Here is a 21,149-nt window from a genome sequence, read left to right as displayed (position 1 = left end):
GGGGCGATTTGTCCATGACATATTTAACGTGCCCCAGTCATCATCAGCGGACACGGAGGCTCTTCGCCCGGCTGGCATCGAACCCGGAACCCTCCAACTACGAGCCCGATGCCTTACCGATCAGGCTACCACGGCCGTAACTACGGCACCCATGGCACTTGATGAGATAACGATCAAAATATAGTAAAAAAAACCCATAAATCTTAAATAGTTTTTTTAATAAATTTCCTTTATCAATGCAAGATTTTATAAACTCCATGCATTGCAATTGTATGGAATAGGCACCATTCTGTTTTCTTGTAAATTGACAACTTTCTGTACATATTCGGACACTTAATGACTCAATGCCTCAATTACAATTTGCATTTCGAAGTACTAACTTGTATTTTATTTATTTACTAGCGGTAACCGCACGGATTTGTCCGTAGTAGAAAATTAAAAGGTCATTTGGTTCGCCTGTATATTTACAAATAATATACGATGAATTTTTCACCAATATGCTATGTTAATTTGTCGTCCATGTTTTTGTAGTTCATTCGGCACAATGGGCTCAAAATTGGAATAAAAAAAGAGCAAAATTTAAATTTCCGAAAAATCGCTTCGAGGTGCTCACCCCGATGCTACGAACAGACATCCAGAGATCCAGACACAGACTTTCAGCTTTATTATTAGTAAAGATTATTATTATTCTTTTGTAACATCCGTCAACAAACACTTGCGTCGGACGCTAATCATATGTTGCACTGAAGAGAATTAGAAAAATATCAATTTTTTCAAAGTGTAAATATATCAGTTGAGTTCGCAAAGCATCACGAAATAAGAAGAAAAAAAAGTGAAACTCGCTAGATTATAAACTATGTCAATGAGGTTAATGTAATGAAGTTATTTTTCTCTCGTTTTGAAAGAGAGTCGCCAAGCGGCATTTGTTGAAATCTGCTTATGTGAATTCAGTAATGATTTAGGTTTTTACTGAAACATTAGTCGATGTTGGTGACATTGTCCCCGTTCTAAATAGTTTTTATGGCAAAAAAAAGGAGACTTCATTTCTCTAATTTTATGTTGAACTATTAATTAACTAGAAAATCGCCCGTCAACATATGACGGGTGAAAATTTCTTCTACATTTGAACGAAGCAATTGCCTGTTTGGTGATATTTTGATGGTGGACATTTTAACCCTAATTCGAGTGGATTGACCCTTTACTCTATTAGATAGCGTTCGTTGTACCTAAAATTATATTCTTACCAGTAAACAGTTAAGTTAACGGATCCAGTTAAGTCTCGTCACAATAAAGCCTTTCCCTGCATTTTAAATATTACCTAAACATATCAAATTATCATGCCATGGCTCGAATTTCATTGTTGATGACGTCAAGAGCGTTACTTGATCGTTGGCTATTATATATATGGGGATTGAACTGTTATGGATAAAAAATAAATTATTTATTGAAAATTTTTTGCTTAAAATTTGCTGTAAATTTTATTAATGTTTTTACAAATTTAATTTATTATTTTCTTTCCTAATTTATGACAAACAGATTTTTATCGTACATATAATGGTAAGAGTAATCAACATAAAATAAAAATAAATGTTATTACGATATAAAATTTAGTGCATAAAAAATATCTAATTCAGAATACTAGTAACACAGTGTGGCCTACCGCTTGGGAATACCAATAGCGCAGAGAGAAAGAAACGCCAATGAATAAGAATTGTAGTTGTATTTAGTATGATAATATTTTCTTACACAGCTTTCTTTTTAGTGCAGTGATTTTATTGTTTTGTTTAAAAAAAGAAATTCTGGATGAAGTGGAAACTAATAACAAAAGATAAATCAATCTAACAAATAAATTAAAACAAATCATTAACAAACATGAAAAGTTCCATTGAAACGTGAGATTAAAAGTATGGGAAACAAAAGTAGAACATCTATTTCAGCAGTGGAAAATGTTTTCGCCAATTTGGCGACTTCCAAGTTATTTATGAGCTTTCCCTCAGACTCCTTTTTCTCCTCCTCCTTCCTCACAGGAGCAGACTGGCTCGCCGGATCATTGTCCCGCTGGCCGATGCGCCCCTGTGCACCCTCGAACGTCTTCTGTGAACCTTCGTTTTTTTTCGAGTGGGGGGGGAGGGGGCGCCCCAAAACATCTGCACCTTCGTTTTATTTATTTATGTATATATATATGTATATTTTGTGCCTTCAAACCTGTGCAACTGCGTTTTTTTTTTTCCCTTTCTTCTTTTTTTTTGTGATCTTAAACCTGTGTGCCTTCCTTTTTTTACGCCCTCGAACCTGTGCGCCTTCGTTTTTTAACGCCCCTAATTCTGTGTGCCCTCGTTTTTTTCCCCCACTCTTGAACCAGTGCACCTTTTTTTTTGGGCACCCTCAAAACTGTGCACCTTCTTTTCCTTTATTATTATTATTTTTTTTTTTAACGCCCTTTGGGAATCAAGATTGACGCTCTCTTCGGGAACATAGTCCCTCCCCCTGCATCCTCACAAAAATCAAATGCACCTTTAGAATTTACTAACAATGAAAAGATTGATTACTTTCTTAAAACCTTGTCATTCACGCCAGGAAAGATCGATTACTTTGTCCTTCTTTCTCAAACTTAGGGGAGCTGTGTTCTTTCCTTAATTAATTCCTATGCCAAAAGTCTTCTAAGATGTCTTGGCATAAGCAAAACTAAAGCTGCTTAAACGTATTCGAAATGCCTTTCAAATGCATCAAATCCTCTGAAGATCAGAAAATAAAAATTAAGCAGAACCAGTTTTTGTGCACTTGACCGTATCCGCAAAGACAACACATTATAAAGGGCTACTTAGCGTTGCGGAGGTGAATTCACGCATAATTAACTGACACCAGGTCGAAAAGGTTGAAGTTTAGGAAAGAACTTAACACTAATGTCAAAATGTTTGAGAGGAGGAGTCCATTGACGTTGTTACATCAGCTGAAAATGTGCATTAACTTTAAAGAACGAAGTGTGAGACGGGAACTGCTTCATTAAGTAGGTTTAATTTAACATATTAACTTGTAATGTGTCATGTTTTTTGAACTTCGTCCCTTTGCAGAGCCGTAGGGTGAGATTTAAAATGTGAAACACGTCCGGTTTAAGCGTTTGGAGTTGACCTGGTTGTCTGCAATGGTGGTTTAGTGTTGATTGAATAATTTTCAAAATTTTATCGAAAGGTGCATTATAGTGAGAATTTTGAGATATTGATCTAAAATAATGAGAAATTATTTGCTGCTGTCTAGTAAGAAAATTAATGCATTTTGGGTCGTTTTGAGCCAGAACATTCTTTTTTTTCTTCCAAAATGGCGAAGTTCTTTTATTCTTTATTTACCAAAGGAAAATAAATGACAAAGTAATAATTTAATTTTTTAGCTAATATTTCTGAATAGTTAATTTTCTCAGAAAATTAAGCTTTTCGCTGACGATTTTTATTTGATTCTTACGGAGCTTTTAGCTCGAGTTAAGAAATTGTTTTCCCACATAGGTTTAAGTGGCATGTTTTAACTTCTGAAATAAATGTTACTTGGCATGATGGGTTGTTTTAGTTTGTTTTCGGGAATATGATTCAACATTTTGATTAGTGTAGTCATTTCTAAATAAAACAACACCATATTTGGGTTTTGTACTTTTTCATTAGCTGTTTCACATTACTGGGAAAAAAAGAAAGAAATCGCAATGTGTTTAATTATAATAGATTTTAAATTTTGAACGTCTCAAATGTCACAAAAGTGAAAGTACATTAAACTGTATCATGAAAAAAAAAATAAATAAATAAATAAAATTAAATAAAAATAGAATAAATAAAAAAAGTTCTCATATAAATAATAGCAGATGATCGAGTACCCCACGTGTTACAACAATGAAACTCGCTCCACGGCATGATAATTTGATAATGTGTTTTGGTACTGTTTAACATGCCGGGAAAGACTTTATTGTGACAAGGCTGAACTCGATCCGGTAACTTAAATGTTTTTTTTTTTTTGGTAAGACTGTATCATTTCAGGGGAATAAAGAAACGAAAGAATGGTCAACAATGAACGCTACCTAGTGGAGTTTAGGGTCAATCCACTGGAGTTAGGGTTAATATTTCAACTATCAAAATATCACAAAAATAGGTAATTACTTCGTTGAAATGTAGAAGAAGAGAAGCAATTTTCACCCTTCATACCTTGAAGGGCAACTTTCTAGTTGTAAATAAAAGTATAATTACGTTATAAGATTTTCTTATTCTAACAGCATCTTCATTGCTTTTATTTATAGATATTTAGGTTCCAAAAAAAAAAAAAAAACAGTTTTTTTTTTTTTCAAAGCATTTATAAAGACAGCTAAACAGTCTTTGTCCTAATAGAAAGAGTTAAAATCGCTTCATTGGACAGTTCTGTGAAACTTAAACAAAATATTCCTAAACATGTCAAATTTAAGCAATTAAAATACTTTTCAGGCAAAAAAAAAGTATATATGCGTGCAGTACCTTTGAATTAAAACTGAATGAAATACACCAGGACCAGTCGAAAGTTGGAATATCAATGTCTTGTTTCAAAGGATAATGTTGCGTCATGAGAATAAAAAATATTTTTTTTTTTTGCTTAAAGGAAATTAAGTCTCTGTTTCTACAGCGTATATAGTGCGATTATATATTTTTCCCCCTCCCCTACCCCAAACCGGTGCTAACATAGATTTTTTTTTCACTCCTCTTTCCCAAACCCGTAAAGGCCCTCACGGAGAGGAAAACCACGGAGTCCTCCAAAGACCATAGAACATCAACCCCTCCTCAAATGTGCAATAGCAGAATTCGTTAATATATTGAATTTTCAATTTTGAGCCAAACTGAAGTGAAGTTTCTCCTGCGGAAATTTTGGATTCATATTGTAAGATTAAAACGAACAGATTGGGCTTCTCAGATGTCGTGCTAAAAGACAGGTGTTTTTCATTCTCATTTGCACACATAAAAATAAGTGCTGCCGACTAATCAGCACGATCATCAGTTCTAACACCCGTTGATTTCCGCCTGTAGATTATTTTAAATTATGTTCTTTATAGAAATGAGTAGTGGCAACTAAAATATAATAACGAGAATAAATCGAATTGCCATGTGTACTAGATATACTAATTTGTGCAGTAATTCAGCAGTTTCAGTATCTTCTGGAGAATTCACTTCTTTAGGTTATGATAAAGACTGGATTGCAAGAAAACGCATGTAGAAATGCATGTTTTGCTTTTTGACTTTATTATATAAAAATGCATGAAACAGCAAAGATTTAAAATTCAATGAGCACTGCCAAATTATTGACTTTTTTTCGGGGTTAGCACGAAGAAAGAGAAACGCATACTTGTTCTTCCCAAAGGACCCATTTAATGGGTATGATTGATCAAGACTTTTGAATTGCCAAAGCGCAATGCTATAATTCGAATAACTTCTGAACAGTTTTCGGACTGTCTTTTACTATTTTAAATATATCTATAAGGAAAACATTCGAAGTTTCCCTTATAAATATATTTAAAATAGTAAAAGTATGCTCGTGAAGCAAGCCTTTCATAAAAAATAAACACATAAAATAAAATAGGCTCTGGGTGAATTTAAATGTTTCAAATATTGCCTATTAACGTCTACAAAAGTTGAAAGGATATTTTCATCTTTAGAAACGTTGCTAAATAACCAAAGTTAATGTCTGATTGCAGAAAACCTTGAAGAATATATTGCGATTTATTTCAATAAGATTAATTAAAGTGAGCATCATTTCCTGTGTAAACAATTGTTTTGCTTTTAGGACGCGATTTATAAATTTTAGGTCAGTAGGTCCGACCTGCAGGCGTCCCCTTGAACAATATAAGGGAAGAAAGTGCTGTAAAGTTGCAACCACACTTTTTTGCTATTTCATATGCTACAGACTTAAGTACACTGGTGTGCAAACTACTACAAGGTATCCATGATCAAACGATCCTACTTATCCTAGTTTTCTAACATTGAAACTATTGCTCGAAAATTAACGAAATTTTGTGCATAAAATAATGGAGATATGGGAATTCGCGTTTATGCGAGTAAACAAAATAGTTAAAAACATCGCCACCGGGGGCGCATTTTTTTATTTGTTGCACATTTATTATTCAATTTACTATGATTTTAAAACAATTCTTACATCAAAACGTGTTCAACATGACGGCTATCAATTTCATCTAAATTCTAGAATCGTGAACCAGCATGGTCTTCAGCTGACCGCAGTGTGCTGTAGGAAATACTACGAACATGTCGTGATATGCTGTATTTAAGATCAGGTAGTAGTAGTTCATCATAATCAAGTATAGTTCTAGGATTATCGAGATTTACGAGATATTTCAAGTGCTTCCAAAGCTAAAAGTCACATGGATTGAGGTTCGGTGATCGGGAAGTAATGTATTTCATTAAAAACGCCCTCTAACGCCAACATTGTAAACTTTTTTTTTTGATTCGCTCAAACTAATTCCCATCCTTTCGTTATGTTGTGCACAAAGTTTGTTCCTTTTTGAGCACTAGTTTCGCCGCTAGGAAAATTGAAAGCAAGGTTAATCATAGACATCCTGCACTAACGCGAAGTACTAGAAAGCGAAAAATATCTGTTTTGATGCCAAAAGCCACATTGCTGTAAACTATTAATCGCTCTTAGACCCTGATAGCCGTTATACATAATTATCTCCTTAAAAACTAATAACAAAATTCTATAAAAGAACGGTCAATCATTTATTATTCAGTGGTGTGATCTCTCTTATGTAAATAACAATGCATGTTTAAAAAATTTTAGTACATATTTTATGTGTTTTAAGTGAACACTATAATTTACATGCATATTTTAATGTTTTTTAAGTGTTTATAATCTCAGCTCAAGATTAAATGAACTTTTCTTTTTCTAGCCAAGTTCTGGTGATGTAACTGTAGCTTTAGCAGTCAGAGTTCATCCGACGTTAGAGTTATCGGAAGACAAATATTTCTTCCTCACTTGTGGAAAAGCTGGATTTAGAAATGCCAGGTAATGCAGATTTCATTATAATTTTTTGAATTCTCCTTTAGCTAGTGCTGCCATCTAAGAGATTTTCCAAATCCAACTTACTGGTATCTATAACAGTTCATAGATGGCAGCACTATTATATTTTTGTTTTTCTGAAATCTCGGATTGTTCTACGCAGTTTTAAAAATTGTTTTATTTAAATTAAAATTATTAAACTATTTTGAGTATTTGAGTTCGGGTTTCTTTGCTTTCTTACCCTTCTTTGTGAATTTTATTTTTTTACATTAATGTTTTTTTTTTTGAATTAAAAACGAAACAATAATTTCAAAAATTTATACTTGCTACAGAAATGCTCAACAAAATCAACGTGGGTCATGCTCAGATGATAAGAATGTATTAAATTGTTGATATAGTAGGCTAAATAAATTTTATAGATTTTTCTCCTTTTTCATTTATCTTTTTCCCACTATATCGTCTCAGCATTTGTGAAGGAGGGGGGGGGGGGGGGTAACATAGCGTAGAATTTGCCATTGAAATTTTTAAAAGGACGTTTTTCGGAGTATTTTATCCCATTAGGGAGACTCTTGCTCTTGGGGAGATGGGGTTGAGTCAAGCCATTGCCAAAGAATATCCATTGCTCTTGGGTCGTCTCTCGTGAGTGTTTAACCATTACACTTTCCTAAACAGAACCGAAAGATACAACTTAAGAAAATCTATATAACTTCTAGCAACTTATTTTTTTCTTTTTAAATCAAAACTTTAATCACCAATACTTCCACCATTCTGCAATCAATGTTTTTGTTTGTATTGTAGAAAATAGAAACTTTCTCTTTCAGTTACAAAAATTGTCGTTACAGAAAAAAAAATATGCAAAACCATTGCATGAATAAAAAAATTAATTAGTTTGAATTTTGACATCTTGAATTCAAATTATGTTTTTCGCAATCACGTGGGCCTGTGTATGTAGGCATGTGTGTTTGTTTCTGTGTGCAGGCATGAGTGTGTGGATATATGTGTGTGTGTATATGTGTGTAGGTGTGTATAAGTGTGTGTGCATGTGTGCGTGTGTGTATAGGATATGGACGCAACCTGGAGACGGTTTTCGCTAGAGGAGCAGGATCGTGAGTCCAGCCGACGGTGGTGCTGCAGAGGGAGGCGGGGGGAAAATAAAATCAAAGGACGCCAAAACAGTCAAATAAGAACAATAAGCAATGTTATTGCTCAAAAAATAGTTTTCTTACACAAAACGTTTGCATGCATTATTAGTGAACAATAGAAAGTGTAGAATTAAATGTAATATTTTTATGAAGAAGAGCAACCATAAGCATACTATTAATAAAAAAAAATAAATAAATAAAAAAAATCAGTGCAATTTAAGTTCTACTGTTTTAAAATGTGGAAACAATTTAGGAAGAGTTTGTCGCAAAATAAAATTGAGAAGTAATCATTCAAATTTGCAAACCACAGCTGATATTCCTTAGGTAATGGCTGCAGTTTAAATTTTGATTAAATGTATTTCTATCATGTATCGGGAATCAGTCACTACAAAGAGTCCTTCATTAAAAATAAAAAATAAAAAAAAATGTTAAATAACCTTTCAGTATGAAGAAGGATAATAAGATTATTTCTATTTATTCTTAGGAATGAAACCTCTAGGGTGACTTTAAATTTTTACCACAATGGTAAGAAAGTTCAAGAGCTTATAGTCAATCAAGAGTATGAACTCAGAGCAGCCATGACGAAACCTGACAGTAAGTAACCAATTGACTTTCAGTTCAAATAATAATAATAATAATAATAATTTTGACTTTTTGAATTCAAATCTTGTTTGAACTACTCTTTTTGTTTTTGCTTTTACATGCTTTCTTTACATACACTGCAATCGCTTTAGCTCTAGTTTAAATGTATATATGTGTCTGATTGTTTTATGCTATTGCATACACTAATATCGTTTTTCCCTTTTATGTGGATAATCCGCGGATTCCCTTATCCGTTGTTACCGCCCCCTCCCCCACTCCCCACGTATTCCGCGGCTAATCGGGAGTTTACTGGAACAGTAATCTCAATCTCTGAAATTCTGGTCAAGCCAGAATCATGAACGCCGAACCTTGCATCCTATATAAGCTTAATTTCAAAACACCTAGTTCAGGGGTTCTCAAACTTTTTTGACTCACGGCACCCTTAGAAGAATTAGAACTTTCTCACTGTACCTCCCAGTCTATCTCTATTATATAAGGTAAGTGCGACAAACACCACCACCCTGAAGTTCATAAACTAGTATCTCGCTCATTTATGATTGAATTGGCTCCAACTTTTGCATGCTCATCAGATGACTCGTAAAATCTAAGAAAAAAATAAACAAGAGAAAATTTAAGTTTTAATTATGTTTTCAAACAGTTTTAACAAAGAAAGACGGTTTATCCTTACTACCATAATTTGAAATTATTTTTTTGTTAAAGGCTAAAAATGCACCGTCTTGAGCAAGGGGACACGATTCAGTTGTTTAAATTTATTAAAATGAAAGGTGTTACGTAGGTGAAGTTTAGCACTGAAAACAGGACAACGGGTCATTGTTTTAAGCTATTTAAATCTCAGGCTAACACGGATATTAAAAAAATTATTATTTTAGCAGGTTAGTGGAACCTTGAAACAGCTTACTGGAAGAGGTGGTAATGAGCAAGGAGTAGATAGTTTTAAGAGGGCCATTGATCTTCACTGAGGATTGTAAATTAACTAGGAATAGTCTAGCTGAGCCCAGAGCCTGTTGCTGGTCGTCACTTTTGTATTTGTATTTATGTGAATATAAAACTTTTTGAAAATTGCAAAAAAATTGATTCGGTTAAATAGGGGCCGGATAAACGAGGTTCTAGTGTTATTGAAAGAACTGCTTCAGTAGCGCACTTTTCAGCTAAATGACCCATTTCATCTGAATTCCTAATAGTTACGAATGTGCATTTGCTGTTTCGTAAGACATTGAACATAACTTTGTCCTGCTACCCGTTATCCTTTATTTGACAATTTTCGATAAAAAGTATATCATCACAGATGTATATATCGTTTATTTGTTTCTCCTTTGCAGATATTCATAAATTGAAGGTGAAATCTTGTCTGAGTTTTGCACCGAATAATTCAGAAGTGCAGCTGCTTGATTCTAACGGGTATTTGATTTTCATATTTTTATTTACATCATTTTCTATTTTCTAATTAAGTTTCCCCTACTTTGAGAATATTTAACATTTTTTATAAAAATATTGCTTTAAAAGGCCTTTTTACTAAAACGTTCTCAAATATTCTTCTCGGTATTGAGAATATTTGTAAACTTGTTCCAGAGGATATACAATGCAACCAATGAATACACAATGTACCTAATTTTTTTCTTATAATCGAATCCCCCCCCCCCCAAAAAAAACATGCATTAAAATTTTTCAATTTTTTAATTTTTTCTTTCAATTTAAAACCAGTTTTGAGATAATATATATGGATGCCATGAAAATATTTGTAAATAGTTTTCAAATTTTCATGTGATGAATATGTATGTGATTTTTCATTGCATCGATTACAGCACTTATTTATTCATTGTTTAAATCGTCTGTTATAACTTCGTTCGACCCTCTCAAAGGCGAGATCACGAGATATACATTCCCTTTCTGTATTTAAAAAAAGGCTTTAAAAAAATAAAGAACCTTTTGTATAGTTAGAAAGAAAAAAAAATTAAGGAAGAGGACAAAAATTTCGATTTTAATATACACAGAGAAGGGTAAAATGGACCTTTTCACTTTTTCTCGGATCATTTTAGAGAAAAATAAAACTTCAGAAGAAACCCATTTAGAAACGAATTTCCAAAAATTCATAAATGCAAAAACCGTTTTTTTTTTTTTCAAACTGTTTTTGCATTGTGTTTGAAATCCGACTTTTTACATTCAGCTACAAAAACTCTCTGACGCAGCTAATTTGGGGCATGTGGAGTAAAATGGTCGAAAAATTACAAAAAATACCTTTTTTAAAAAAATTTATCAAAAATCTGGCACTGTGGACAAAAAACTACCTTTGTGAAGAAAAATCATGTTTTTAGGTCTTACCGTTTTCTTGTGATGCACGCCATAAACACACAACTCATTATTTATTGCATTTTAGATTTTTGTTATTGAAAACTTAATTCACAATATTATGTTTCTTTGTTTTCTAGCTGCCCTCTCACCAGATCATTATCATCCTTTACGTACAACGACACAAGCCATTCTGCAAATGCTGTGCTGTCGTCAATGTTCAAATTCCCGGACAGCAACAGAGTTAGTGTACAGTGTGATATCATACTCTGCAGGGGACCTTGCGAACAGGTTTGACTTTTAATAATCATAATCATAATGCTACGCATTTATTGTTGAGCTGTAATGAAACATTTTCTTTTTCATTCTAAATCAGCCAGAATAGACAATAGTTTTAATTATGAAACTTAGATTGACAAATGCTCTGAAGTACTTATATATTTTTCTTTTTAGGCACCTTGTCGGAGGAGTACTGATCCAACTCCCAGAGCTCTTCCTCGAATTAGAAATGGTACAGACGATGGTCAGCTTATGGCATCCACTTCAGTGTTTGTTTTACAGCCTGGTGATCCCATTCGTAAGTAACCAAATGCACCACTCTCTATCTGAAACGCAACACCACAAAGGAAGTGTATAGTCTGCAGTGTAGTCTCTGCAGTGTACAGGGGGGCTCCGATGAGAGGTCACTGAAAATTAAGAACTCGAGACAGGGGCGCCACAATGGGAGGTTACGGAAGTCACCGATCTTCCAAAAATGTCCTTATTCCGCAAATTTTGTCTTATAATTCGGCAAAATTTGGAGTTCCGCTCGGCAAATTGAGAATTTCCGCCAGCCCAAAAATAGTCCAGTAGGTTTGAAAATCGTGCTAAACATATATTTAGGTTGTCGTTGCGCAGCCAAAAATTATCTTCTGGGTGCTGTTTTGGTCATAACTTGACATTTTATGTACACATTATTGTAAGGCGATTGGAAATATGGCAATATGTGTTAAAAATCAAAGGTTCTGGGAAGGGTTTTGATACCAAAATCTCCCCGTTTCTGCGCCACTGGTCATTGCTTCAAATGACAGTTGGGAAGCGCAAACCTCTATCATGCAGCAAGTTGTAATTAAGGGATAAGAAGGGAGCAATGAAAGTGATGGCTGGAAGGACAAGACTCTTTGGGAAAGATCGATAGCTGACCACGACATCCATCTTCCCTCCATAGCTTCTGCGTGGTTCTGAAGGGGTGGGAAAATCTTCAACCTTGCACCGGATGTACTGCTCGCAACGCACTTCGCCATTAGTCTTAGAGTTTCCATATCAAGTTTTATTTTGAAATACACGCACTCACATGCGGACAGAAATAGGGTGAGTTTTTTAAAACTCATGATAAGAATGAGTACAGAAGAATTCCTTGTGTCCAATTTATTGCATTGAATGAAAGGTAGATACCAAGTCGTGGGTTAGGTGGTGCCTAATGGTTAGGACATCGATCTTGTAAAATCGGAAGATCACTGCTTCAGTGCCCGATGTCATAAAGATCTACCGAGTACATGCTCGTTTAATCTGTGGATCTGAAAGTCGTTAAATAGTTTACTATGGGAAAATGAAAGGTTGGTGCAAGGTTTCCTCCTTTCCAAACTGATATTAAAACTCTGATAGCGGAAATTACTGGTGACGCCATCTCTCGACGACTGAGGCAGTTATAATTGACGTGTGTTAGGGATGCATGTTCTACCACTATTTCTGTAGCATTGAATCTCCGCATTTGGAAAAAAAGAAACGTAACCAGCCCTAAATAGGATGTTTTTGGGGACGTCAGAGGAAGGACGGAGGTTGGGCAGCTCCCCCTGAAAGTTCTCGAAATTGAAGCCTTAAAGACATAGTTTTAGTCTGTCTTTAATGTTTTAGGATAAGAAGGTCGGGAGAAAGAATTGTTTACTCTCCCCGGGAGAAATTTTTTAAGTTGGCGTTAAAAAACACAGTTTTGAGTCATTTTTGGTAACGTTAGGGGGAAAGCGTTGTCAGGATTTCTTAGCGTTTTAAAAATTAATTTCAATTTTAGGCGATCCACGGTGAAAAAAAGAGAGTCGAGATGTCGTCCTGCTGATTTTCCGAAGTTCAAAATTTTAAAATTTAAGTTTAGGATACCTTTAGTTTTGCTATGGGGAATGGGAGAAGTTTGAGGAGTCTACCCGGAAATGTTTCGGCATTGAACTCTGAATAATATACAACTATAGAATATATGGTGATGTTAGGAGGAGTAGGAGGTTTGGTGATCGCTTTTTGAGAAAATTGAAGTATGTAGGACGAAATTTTAGGCTATCATATTGATGACAGTAACGGAATCTGGTAGCTCTTCTCCGGAAATTTAACGACATTGAATGACTAAATGCACAATTTAACGCTATATGTTTCTTAACTACAGAGGAAAGGTGTAGGGGTGCCTCCCGAAATATTTTTCGGTACTTGAGTCAATTTTAGGTTATCTTTGGGAAAGAACGAATCTCACAAGTGAAGATAGCTAAAACGCAAAAGTTATATATCTGTGTTGATGATAAGAAAACGGGAGAGGTTTGTGGGCTCTCCCCGGAAAATTTTCAACATTGAATTCTTAAAAACTCGTTGTAGGCTATCTTTGGCGGCCTTAAGGAGCCCACATTAAGCCTCTCCTGCTTCAAAAATTTAAAGGAAATGTGCACTTTTTCCTGTAGTGTAATGCTGGAGATTTGAAACGTATTCATGAGAGCTTTTTCATTAACTCAGCAGAACTAAACCAAAAGCCATTTAAAGTTTCTCATTAGCTACAAAAGAACTGAAATTTAGTGAAAAAGAACACCAATAGAAAGCGTTTGCATTTTTTCTAGTTATTTTCTTAAATAAATCTTAAGGTTTATAGCTTTAAAATACTATCTTGAGTTGAGCTGCCTTCTTCAACAACTATTTCATTGATTAATACTTTTAAAATTAAAACGTATTAATCATTTCAATTTGTTTCAGTGGCAGAAGCACTGGAGAGTTGCTCAGAATGGCGATTTCCATGGTTGATTGGCCTGTGCATCTGCCTGGCCATTCTTCTTCTTGTCATGTTAATAGTCAATATATTCCTGTGTTCATCTCTAACATGCACATGTACAAAAACAGAGGTAAGTCTGACTAGTTACTTCACTAATTGATAATCTTGAATGACGTCTTTTGGCTGAAATGCGTCTTGCTAATTCAGAATGCTAAAATAATGTTTGAGTTTTGAAATTCAGAATGAGTACTACTTTTTTCAAAATGATTAAAAAATATACTAATTTCAAGGGAAGCAAACAGGTCATAAGAGATTGTGAAGGATTACTGTGTATCTATATTTGGGAGAAATTAAAGATACTTTCTAGACTACAAATCATTATTTACATCTAACCTGAGGGATAAAGTGTCAAGTCACACGTTTCTTTGAAAAGACCCTCAGACATGACCCATCGAAACACACTTAATGAAATACACTGGTGTGCAAAAATTAAGGACGAAGTCGAAAAATTAGCATATCAGCTGAACGAAGAGACAGAGTGGACAAAAGGACGAATCAGGAGATTAAGTAAGGTGATGTACGGTAGCACATGCGCAGATATGTAGGCAGACGTAATGGGGAGTGTCTGAGTAGTATAAAGCATGTTGTCGCTGTAAGATCAGTATTTCTGGCCAAGAGATTGCACGCCGTATAGCAGTTAAAATCACACCGATTTACTGCCTCAGCGAGAAATGGCGAATAATCAATCTGTTAGACGACATCTAGATGCTTTTACCCGAGGTCGAATCATTGAGAAGTTGGAGGAAGGCCGCAGTGTGACAAGTGTGGCTGCAGAGTTCGGAATTGCTCACAGCATCGTTTCACGACTTTGGAGACAATTTCAAACTACAGGAACAGCTATCCGGGGGTTCAGCAGTGGTCGTCCACGAGGAACCACACCCGCAGATGACCGGTATATTGTCTTACAGGCCAGAAGAAACAGGCAGCAGACAGCCGGAGAAATCGCTAGACACACGACACAGGCGACTGGACGACCGATATCGCGTTTTACTGTGGCCAGAAGACTGCACGGTGGTGGTCTGTTTGCACGACGCCCTATACGGTGTGTACCTCTAACGCCTGCCCATCGGAGAAGGCGTTCTCTGTGGTGCCGGGACACCGGAATCGGAGAGACAATGAATGGGGGCGAGTACTCTTTACAGATGAGAGCAGATTCAGTCTGAGTAGTGATTCTCATCGCATACTCATCTGGAGAGAGCGGGGCAGCCGGCAATTATCCCTCGAACATCATTGAAAGGGACAGGTATGGAGGTCGCGGTGTTCTCGTTTGAGGAGGCATCATGCTTGGCAGTCGTACAGACCTTCACATCTTCCACGCAGGTTCAGTCAACGGGACCCGTTATTGTAACGGGATTCTTCTTCCATAGGTGCGTCTTTTAGAGGCGCTATGGGTCCGCAGTTCCTTTTCATGGACGACAATGCACCATGTCATCGCACAGTAGCTGCCGAACAGCTCTTAGAGAGTGAGGATATTGAACGTATGGATTGGCCAGCACGATCTCCGGATCTCAATCCCATCGAGAATGTATGGGATTTTCTAAGCAGACGCTTGGCAGCTCGTATCTTACCACCAGTAACGATTCGGGAGCTTCAATTGGCGCTGCAAGACGAATGGGCAGCAATGCCTCAACAACACCCTCATTCTCAGCATGGGCAGACGCTGTGAAACCTGCCTAGCAGTCGGGGGAGATCATATCCCCTACTAAAGACTGGATGTTTCTTGCTGGACACCCATCACAGGGATGTTTCGGCCTTCAGTCGCATTGCACTCCATGCTACTTTTTCAATAAAGCTTCTTTTTATCCCTCTGATTTCTCTTTTAGTAAGTGTTGCTTACATTACACGTGTCCTTACGTATTGGGGATTTTACGGTATTAAATGTGTAGATTTGGAAAGCTTTTGTACAAGGTTACATTGAAAAAACCGTCTCGTCCTTAATTTTTGCACACCAGTGTACTTACAATTTGTTACGGAACTAATCGCTGAATTGATGTTATATTTCTGAAATAAGATTTCTCTGCTTATATCTTCAGCTCAGATTATGAGTTTTAAAATAATGAAAAAGGTGTTAAAATTATAATTTATTTATTCTACTGAGGGTAACTCCATTTTTTAGCATGCAATTTAACTTGCTTTAACATGAAGCCTCAGTTTTTAAGAATTTTTTTAAATATGAATTTTATTATATTTGCATGATGAAGGAGCTTTCACCTACGGATCCTCGATTCGATATTAAAAAAGTGAGTAAGCTGGAATGAATTAGTGAGAATTGTCTCGCTGTTTACATTTAATAAAATGTTCTATTAAAGTCTTAGTTATATTCAGGCAGCATGGGCACCCATATGCAAAATTTCAAGGGGGAGGGGGCTCATATTTTCCCCATGGAAATCGATTTCAGCAGATTAGAATTATTAAAATGTTGCATTTTTAATAACTTATTCATTAATGGCAGGAGAAAAAATGTTTTTACGTTTTTGCAAAGAAAAAGTACTAAAAGAAAGGGGGTTCTGTTTTCTAAGGGGAGATGGGCCCCACTTGTCTCCCTTCCCATATGGGCGCCTATGTCTGGCAGTGCTGCAGATAAATTTTATCTTACTCCCCTCCTCTCTCTCTATATATACACACACACACACGTGTGTTTGTGAACCATCATGTATTTACTGAGATATCAGTAGGAACTTTTTTCTTCGCATATAGATGTCCATTTGCAAAAAGTGAGTTTAGAACTTCTCGAGTTTGAGTAACTGATAGGAAGATTTGTTTAAAAATTAATGCTGTAAACATTGAGACACAAAGGACAAGGGGAATTAGCCAATTCGGTTGCACGGCAATTATGATTACAAAAATAAATAAACGAACAAAAAACCATATCAAGAAAATTTGGATCACTCTGCTATATTTATATGTATGTCTCTCTCACTGCTGCTACATGCCAGTGTTTCTATATACCTAATTTTTAAGTTCTTTTTGAGCAATCACGATTGCTTATTGTTCTCATTTGACAGTCCTTGACGTTGTGGTTCCTTTTTCAGCTTGGACCAGCAGCACCACCGCCCACCGGCGGCGGCACGGCTGCTCTGGTCCTGAGCACTGTCCCCCGGAATCTACTTCTGCTGGGTGGTGACGTTCATATCCTACACACGCATGCTCATACACCCTCGCCTACACGCGCGCGCCTTTACACACATACACAGGCCTACGTGCACACACTTAAGCCTGCACACACACAACTATACACACATAACCACTCAAGAGGAGGGACATGCTTGGGGGAGGTGGCATTTCTAGAAACAATAACTCTAATGAGTAGGGTCTTGTCGCAACTCGTGATTGCGAAAAACATAATTTGAATTCAAAGTTTCAGAATTCAAATTAGAGTTGATTGGAGGAAGAGGATCACAGGTTTTTGAATGTTTTGAATTCGGTTTAATATTTAAGGTGACTTATGACATTTATCTCCCTTTAGGTCGTCGACAAAGAACCATCAGAAATGGACGACTATGATCCCTACAGAGTAGGCTGGGTATCTGGTTCTCACTATGGTTCAAGGAGCTCTCTCCACAAACCTGGTTACATGTCAGGAGGATCTACACTTAACTCAACTGCCCGCTCTGTAAGCAATGCAAGCGACCACTATGCCATTGTACATTCCAGACCTGGGAGCAGGTACTCGCAACATTCCAGCAAAGAACCTTTGCACAAGAGCTCTGGAGGCTCTATCCTGTCCAATGGTCATCATAATCATTATAACTCAAGAATCTAGACAGCTGAATCTCACAGTTGAAGCATCTGGGACTGAACTGAATAGTGACTTTACAAAATGTTCAGTTGGTGCCAGCGTGAACGGTTCTGTCCGTGATTTCTCACCAAGGTGTTTTAGAAGTTTTACGTTCTGAAGCAGATGAATATACAAGAAAATGAGACATAAAACGTTGCCGTATTGAAAAGTTCTGTTTATATTGCTCTTAAGTGAAAAAATGCGAGGAAAATACAACGATTTTGCAGCAGTCTTTTCTGAAAAAAAACCCCTCTCACTCCCAGACTTTCACTGCTTTCTAACCATTGATTCCACTAATATTGAATCGACAAATCATACATAAACATTAATGGATTAAAAATTAATTAGTTTGTTCAAATATATACTTTAAAAAATATATATCTTGATACGTTTGTTGAAGCATAGCAAATGCGACTGTGGAAAGTTTTTATGAGGCAAGCTAGAATACAAAACTGGAATCTTGGCATTTCTATCAAAGTAGATCATACCTTATTAACCTTCAATATGTAGATTGCTGCTTCTATGAATACACGACAGCCATCTTGTTTTCCGCAATGTTGATTCGGTGCTAAGTTTTTCCGCACTAGTTGACTTTCACATTTTACTTCAGCATAGTAAATTTAAAGTTATGTGCATTAAAATATCTACATAAATTTGAAGTACCCGATAAGGACTCTTGTAACTGGATTTAATATTTTGTTAGTATGGTAAAATTGAAACTTATTACATTGAAGTTGATTACACTTTATTACTGCAGTTGAAATACATACAAGAAGTTTCAGGCCAGTGAAGGCAAAATATTTGTTGCAACTTAAACAAGTGATATCGAGAACAAGTTAAGGTTTTCTGAATCTTTTGGTTATAAAAGTCAGTGATGAACAAGTTGTCTAATGGAAAAAGTAACTACAAAGTAATTTAAATTGTATATTATGTTGGACGCTTTGTTTGCAATTTAGGAAAAGGAAAACCGGTTGAGGTATAAACTACATATGTTTTTTTAAGGAAATTCTATTGCAGAAATTGGAAATTAAAATTGAGATAATTTATTCAGGGGAAGAAATTATTACAAAGATGCTTTATACGTGAAATTTTTAGAAGGAATGTGGGCGTTGGAGAAAATCGCTAATTGCCTAGATGCTGCTGAGCTTACTATATGTACATGTCATTTTGAAAATCATCTTCATTTAAAATCATTTCATTTGAAGGCATTATTCATTAATTAATATCTTCATTATTAACAGGACTGACTGTGAAATACTTTTCAGGTGTTCTACTTTACTGCACGTCTCAAACTTGTGAATATCATAGTGCAAACTATAATGCATATTTAGATAACTGTACAGCACAAGGACACCTAAAACTAATTCATCGTAAAAATTAGAGTACGTGTTTTAAACTGTCTTTAAAAATACTGTAAATAGTTATTAAATTTCTTATTCGTACTACCTTTAAAAAAATTTTTTTAACAAAATTATAGAAATTGGTGTACTACTTACTGTTAGGTACTAACTCTGGCAGCTGAATTTTATTTGTTATTAAAAACCATATTTTATAGGAGAATTCTTACTTTAAGTTTTAGAAATGTATGCAATCATCTTCGATAAAAAAAAAAACCTCTATGTCAAATCTTTTTTTTACAACCTCTATGTGAAATACTGCTTACTTAAAAAGAATCAACTACTTATTTTTTTTCCTGAAATAATTGTTGGACAATTGTGCTGAACAAATGTAAATATGTTATTTTTATTGACATTAAATAATTTTAATAATTGTATTTTGTGCTTATTTTCATTTTTTCTCAATTAAAGAATTATTTACAATGGCGATTAAAGAAAAGTAAATGTAACACACTTAATTTTATACACTCAACTAATTGCTTGTTTGGAAATGTGAAAACATTAAAAGTATTTTTAAAATAGAATTGAAAAGCTCCAATAAATGAACAATCATTTTAACTGAAATAAAGAAGTAAGAATATCAGAGTCGACAAGTTACTGTTCAAAAGTTTCAAGAATTCTTAACCTAGAGAACCGTTTATAATTTCAATAATAAAGATTTATTTTTAGAAGAAAATATTATTTCTATAAAAGTTTATAGCTATATGTTTATAGTTAGTTATTATTTCATCATTCGTATTACAGTGTATTCCCAACAAATTGGCTCAAATTAAGTACGTGAATTAATTTAAAATACTTTTTACATTAGAATGAATGTTTTGTGAAAATTTCAGTCTTTATTTATTTTCTGCTGACTACTGAAAGTTCAACAACTTAATGCATAATTTTAGCATTGAAAAAATAAATAGAAGGATCATCACATTGATGGATGAAGCTAATGCCTACTACTCCGCATAGCGTAATGCCATTCCACATTACCAGCTCCTTCTTCAAGTGATGTGACAGGGGTCAAATTGTTATCTGTGTTGGACTCATTGTCAATGTGGTGAACAAGGTCAGCGACCATGTTATTATTTTTTAACTGAGATGCCCCAGTAAAGTAATTTCGTTTCTTAAAGTCTGTTTTTTATTTCATAATCAAAACACATAATTCTGAAAATTAAATTTTTTTTACTGCTTGTTTTTTGTTTTTCACACTTCAATTACCAAAAATTAAAACAAGGCTGATTAATCAGAAGTCTGCTGTATTTATGTTGTTTGTAGTAATAAATAAGAACAACACAAAATACATTTTTCTTTAACCTGTTGTTTTAATTTGGTCCTTCAAAAGCGACATTACATAATTCTATGTATTTCTGTAGCAATTATTTTTCACTTATGGTACATGCTTCTTTCTTTCAAGCTACATTCCCTATCTCATACCTAGAATTAAACTACAATTTATTGCTTGGAGAGATTACAGCTAAGCTCATCAATAAGCTTAGCTTTATTGTAGCTCATATTCCTCTGAACCAAAGTATTTCGTGCGTTGGATGGCATTGCTTGTTTTCCTTCCCAAATGTTTCTTTTTTTGATTGGGTGAAAGGATTTTTTTAACAATATTTCAAGGTAAAATAATTTCATTACAACTGGGAAAGGTGAAAAATCACAATTGAATACAAATTTGAATTCTATGCAATTGAATTGAATGAACAGCAGTCTACTCTCTTATACTCTGTTCAGCAAAAAGATAGACCAAAAGAAAACAAATGGGTTGCCAGAAGGTTTGCCACTTTTGGGGATTTTTTCTGCAATCAGAAAAGTAAACCAATGTTCATCAACTGCTTGGTGCTGATTTGTTCCTCTCCACGCCAACCCTGTGGTTGATGCTGCCAAAT

At 35.1% G+C, this 21,149-nt stretch overlaps 1 protein-coding gene across 1 annotated transcript in view; it reads left to right on the top strand.

Annotated features, from left to right (window-relative positions):
- Positions 1–19,649, top strand: part of LOC129230729 (uncharacterized) — a 98,949-nt gene extending 79,300 nt beyond the window's left edge. Inside the window, exons 4-10 of the mRNA XM_054865148.1 lie at positions 6,899–7,014; positions 8,635–8,744; positions 10,073–10,151; positions 11,180–11,330; positions 11,493–11,616; positions 14,022–14,167; positions 17,564–19,649. Coding sequence (XP_054721123.1) covers positions 6,899–7,014; positions 8,635–8,744; positions 10,073–10,151; positions 11,180–11,330; positions 11,493–11,616; positions 14,022–14,167; positions 17,564–17,860 — 1,023 coding nt within the window. The 3' untranslated portion in view covers positions 17,861–19,649. The remainder of the gene's footprint in view (positions 1–6,898; positions 7,015–8,634; positions 8,745–10,072; positions 10,152–11,179; positions 11,331–11,492; positions 11,617–14,021; positions 14,168–17,563) is intronic.
- Positions 19,650–21,149: the final 1,500 nt, after the last annotated feature.

This window comes from Uloborus diversus, chromosome 9 (assembly GCF_026930045.1).
Source record: "Uloborus diversus isolate 005 chromosome 9, Udiv.v.3.1, whole genome shotgun sequence".
Lineage (NCBI taxonomy): Eukaryota > Metazoa > Arthropoda > Arachnida > Araneae > Uloboridae > Uloborus > Uloborus diversus.
This window is presented reverse-complemented; position numbering and strand designations above follow the sequence as displayed.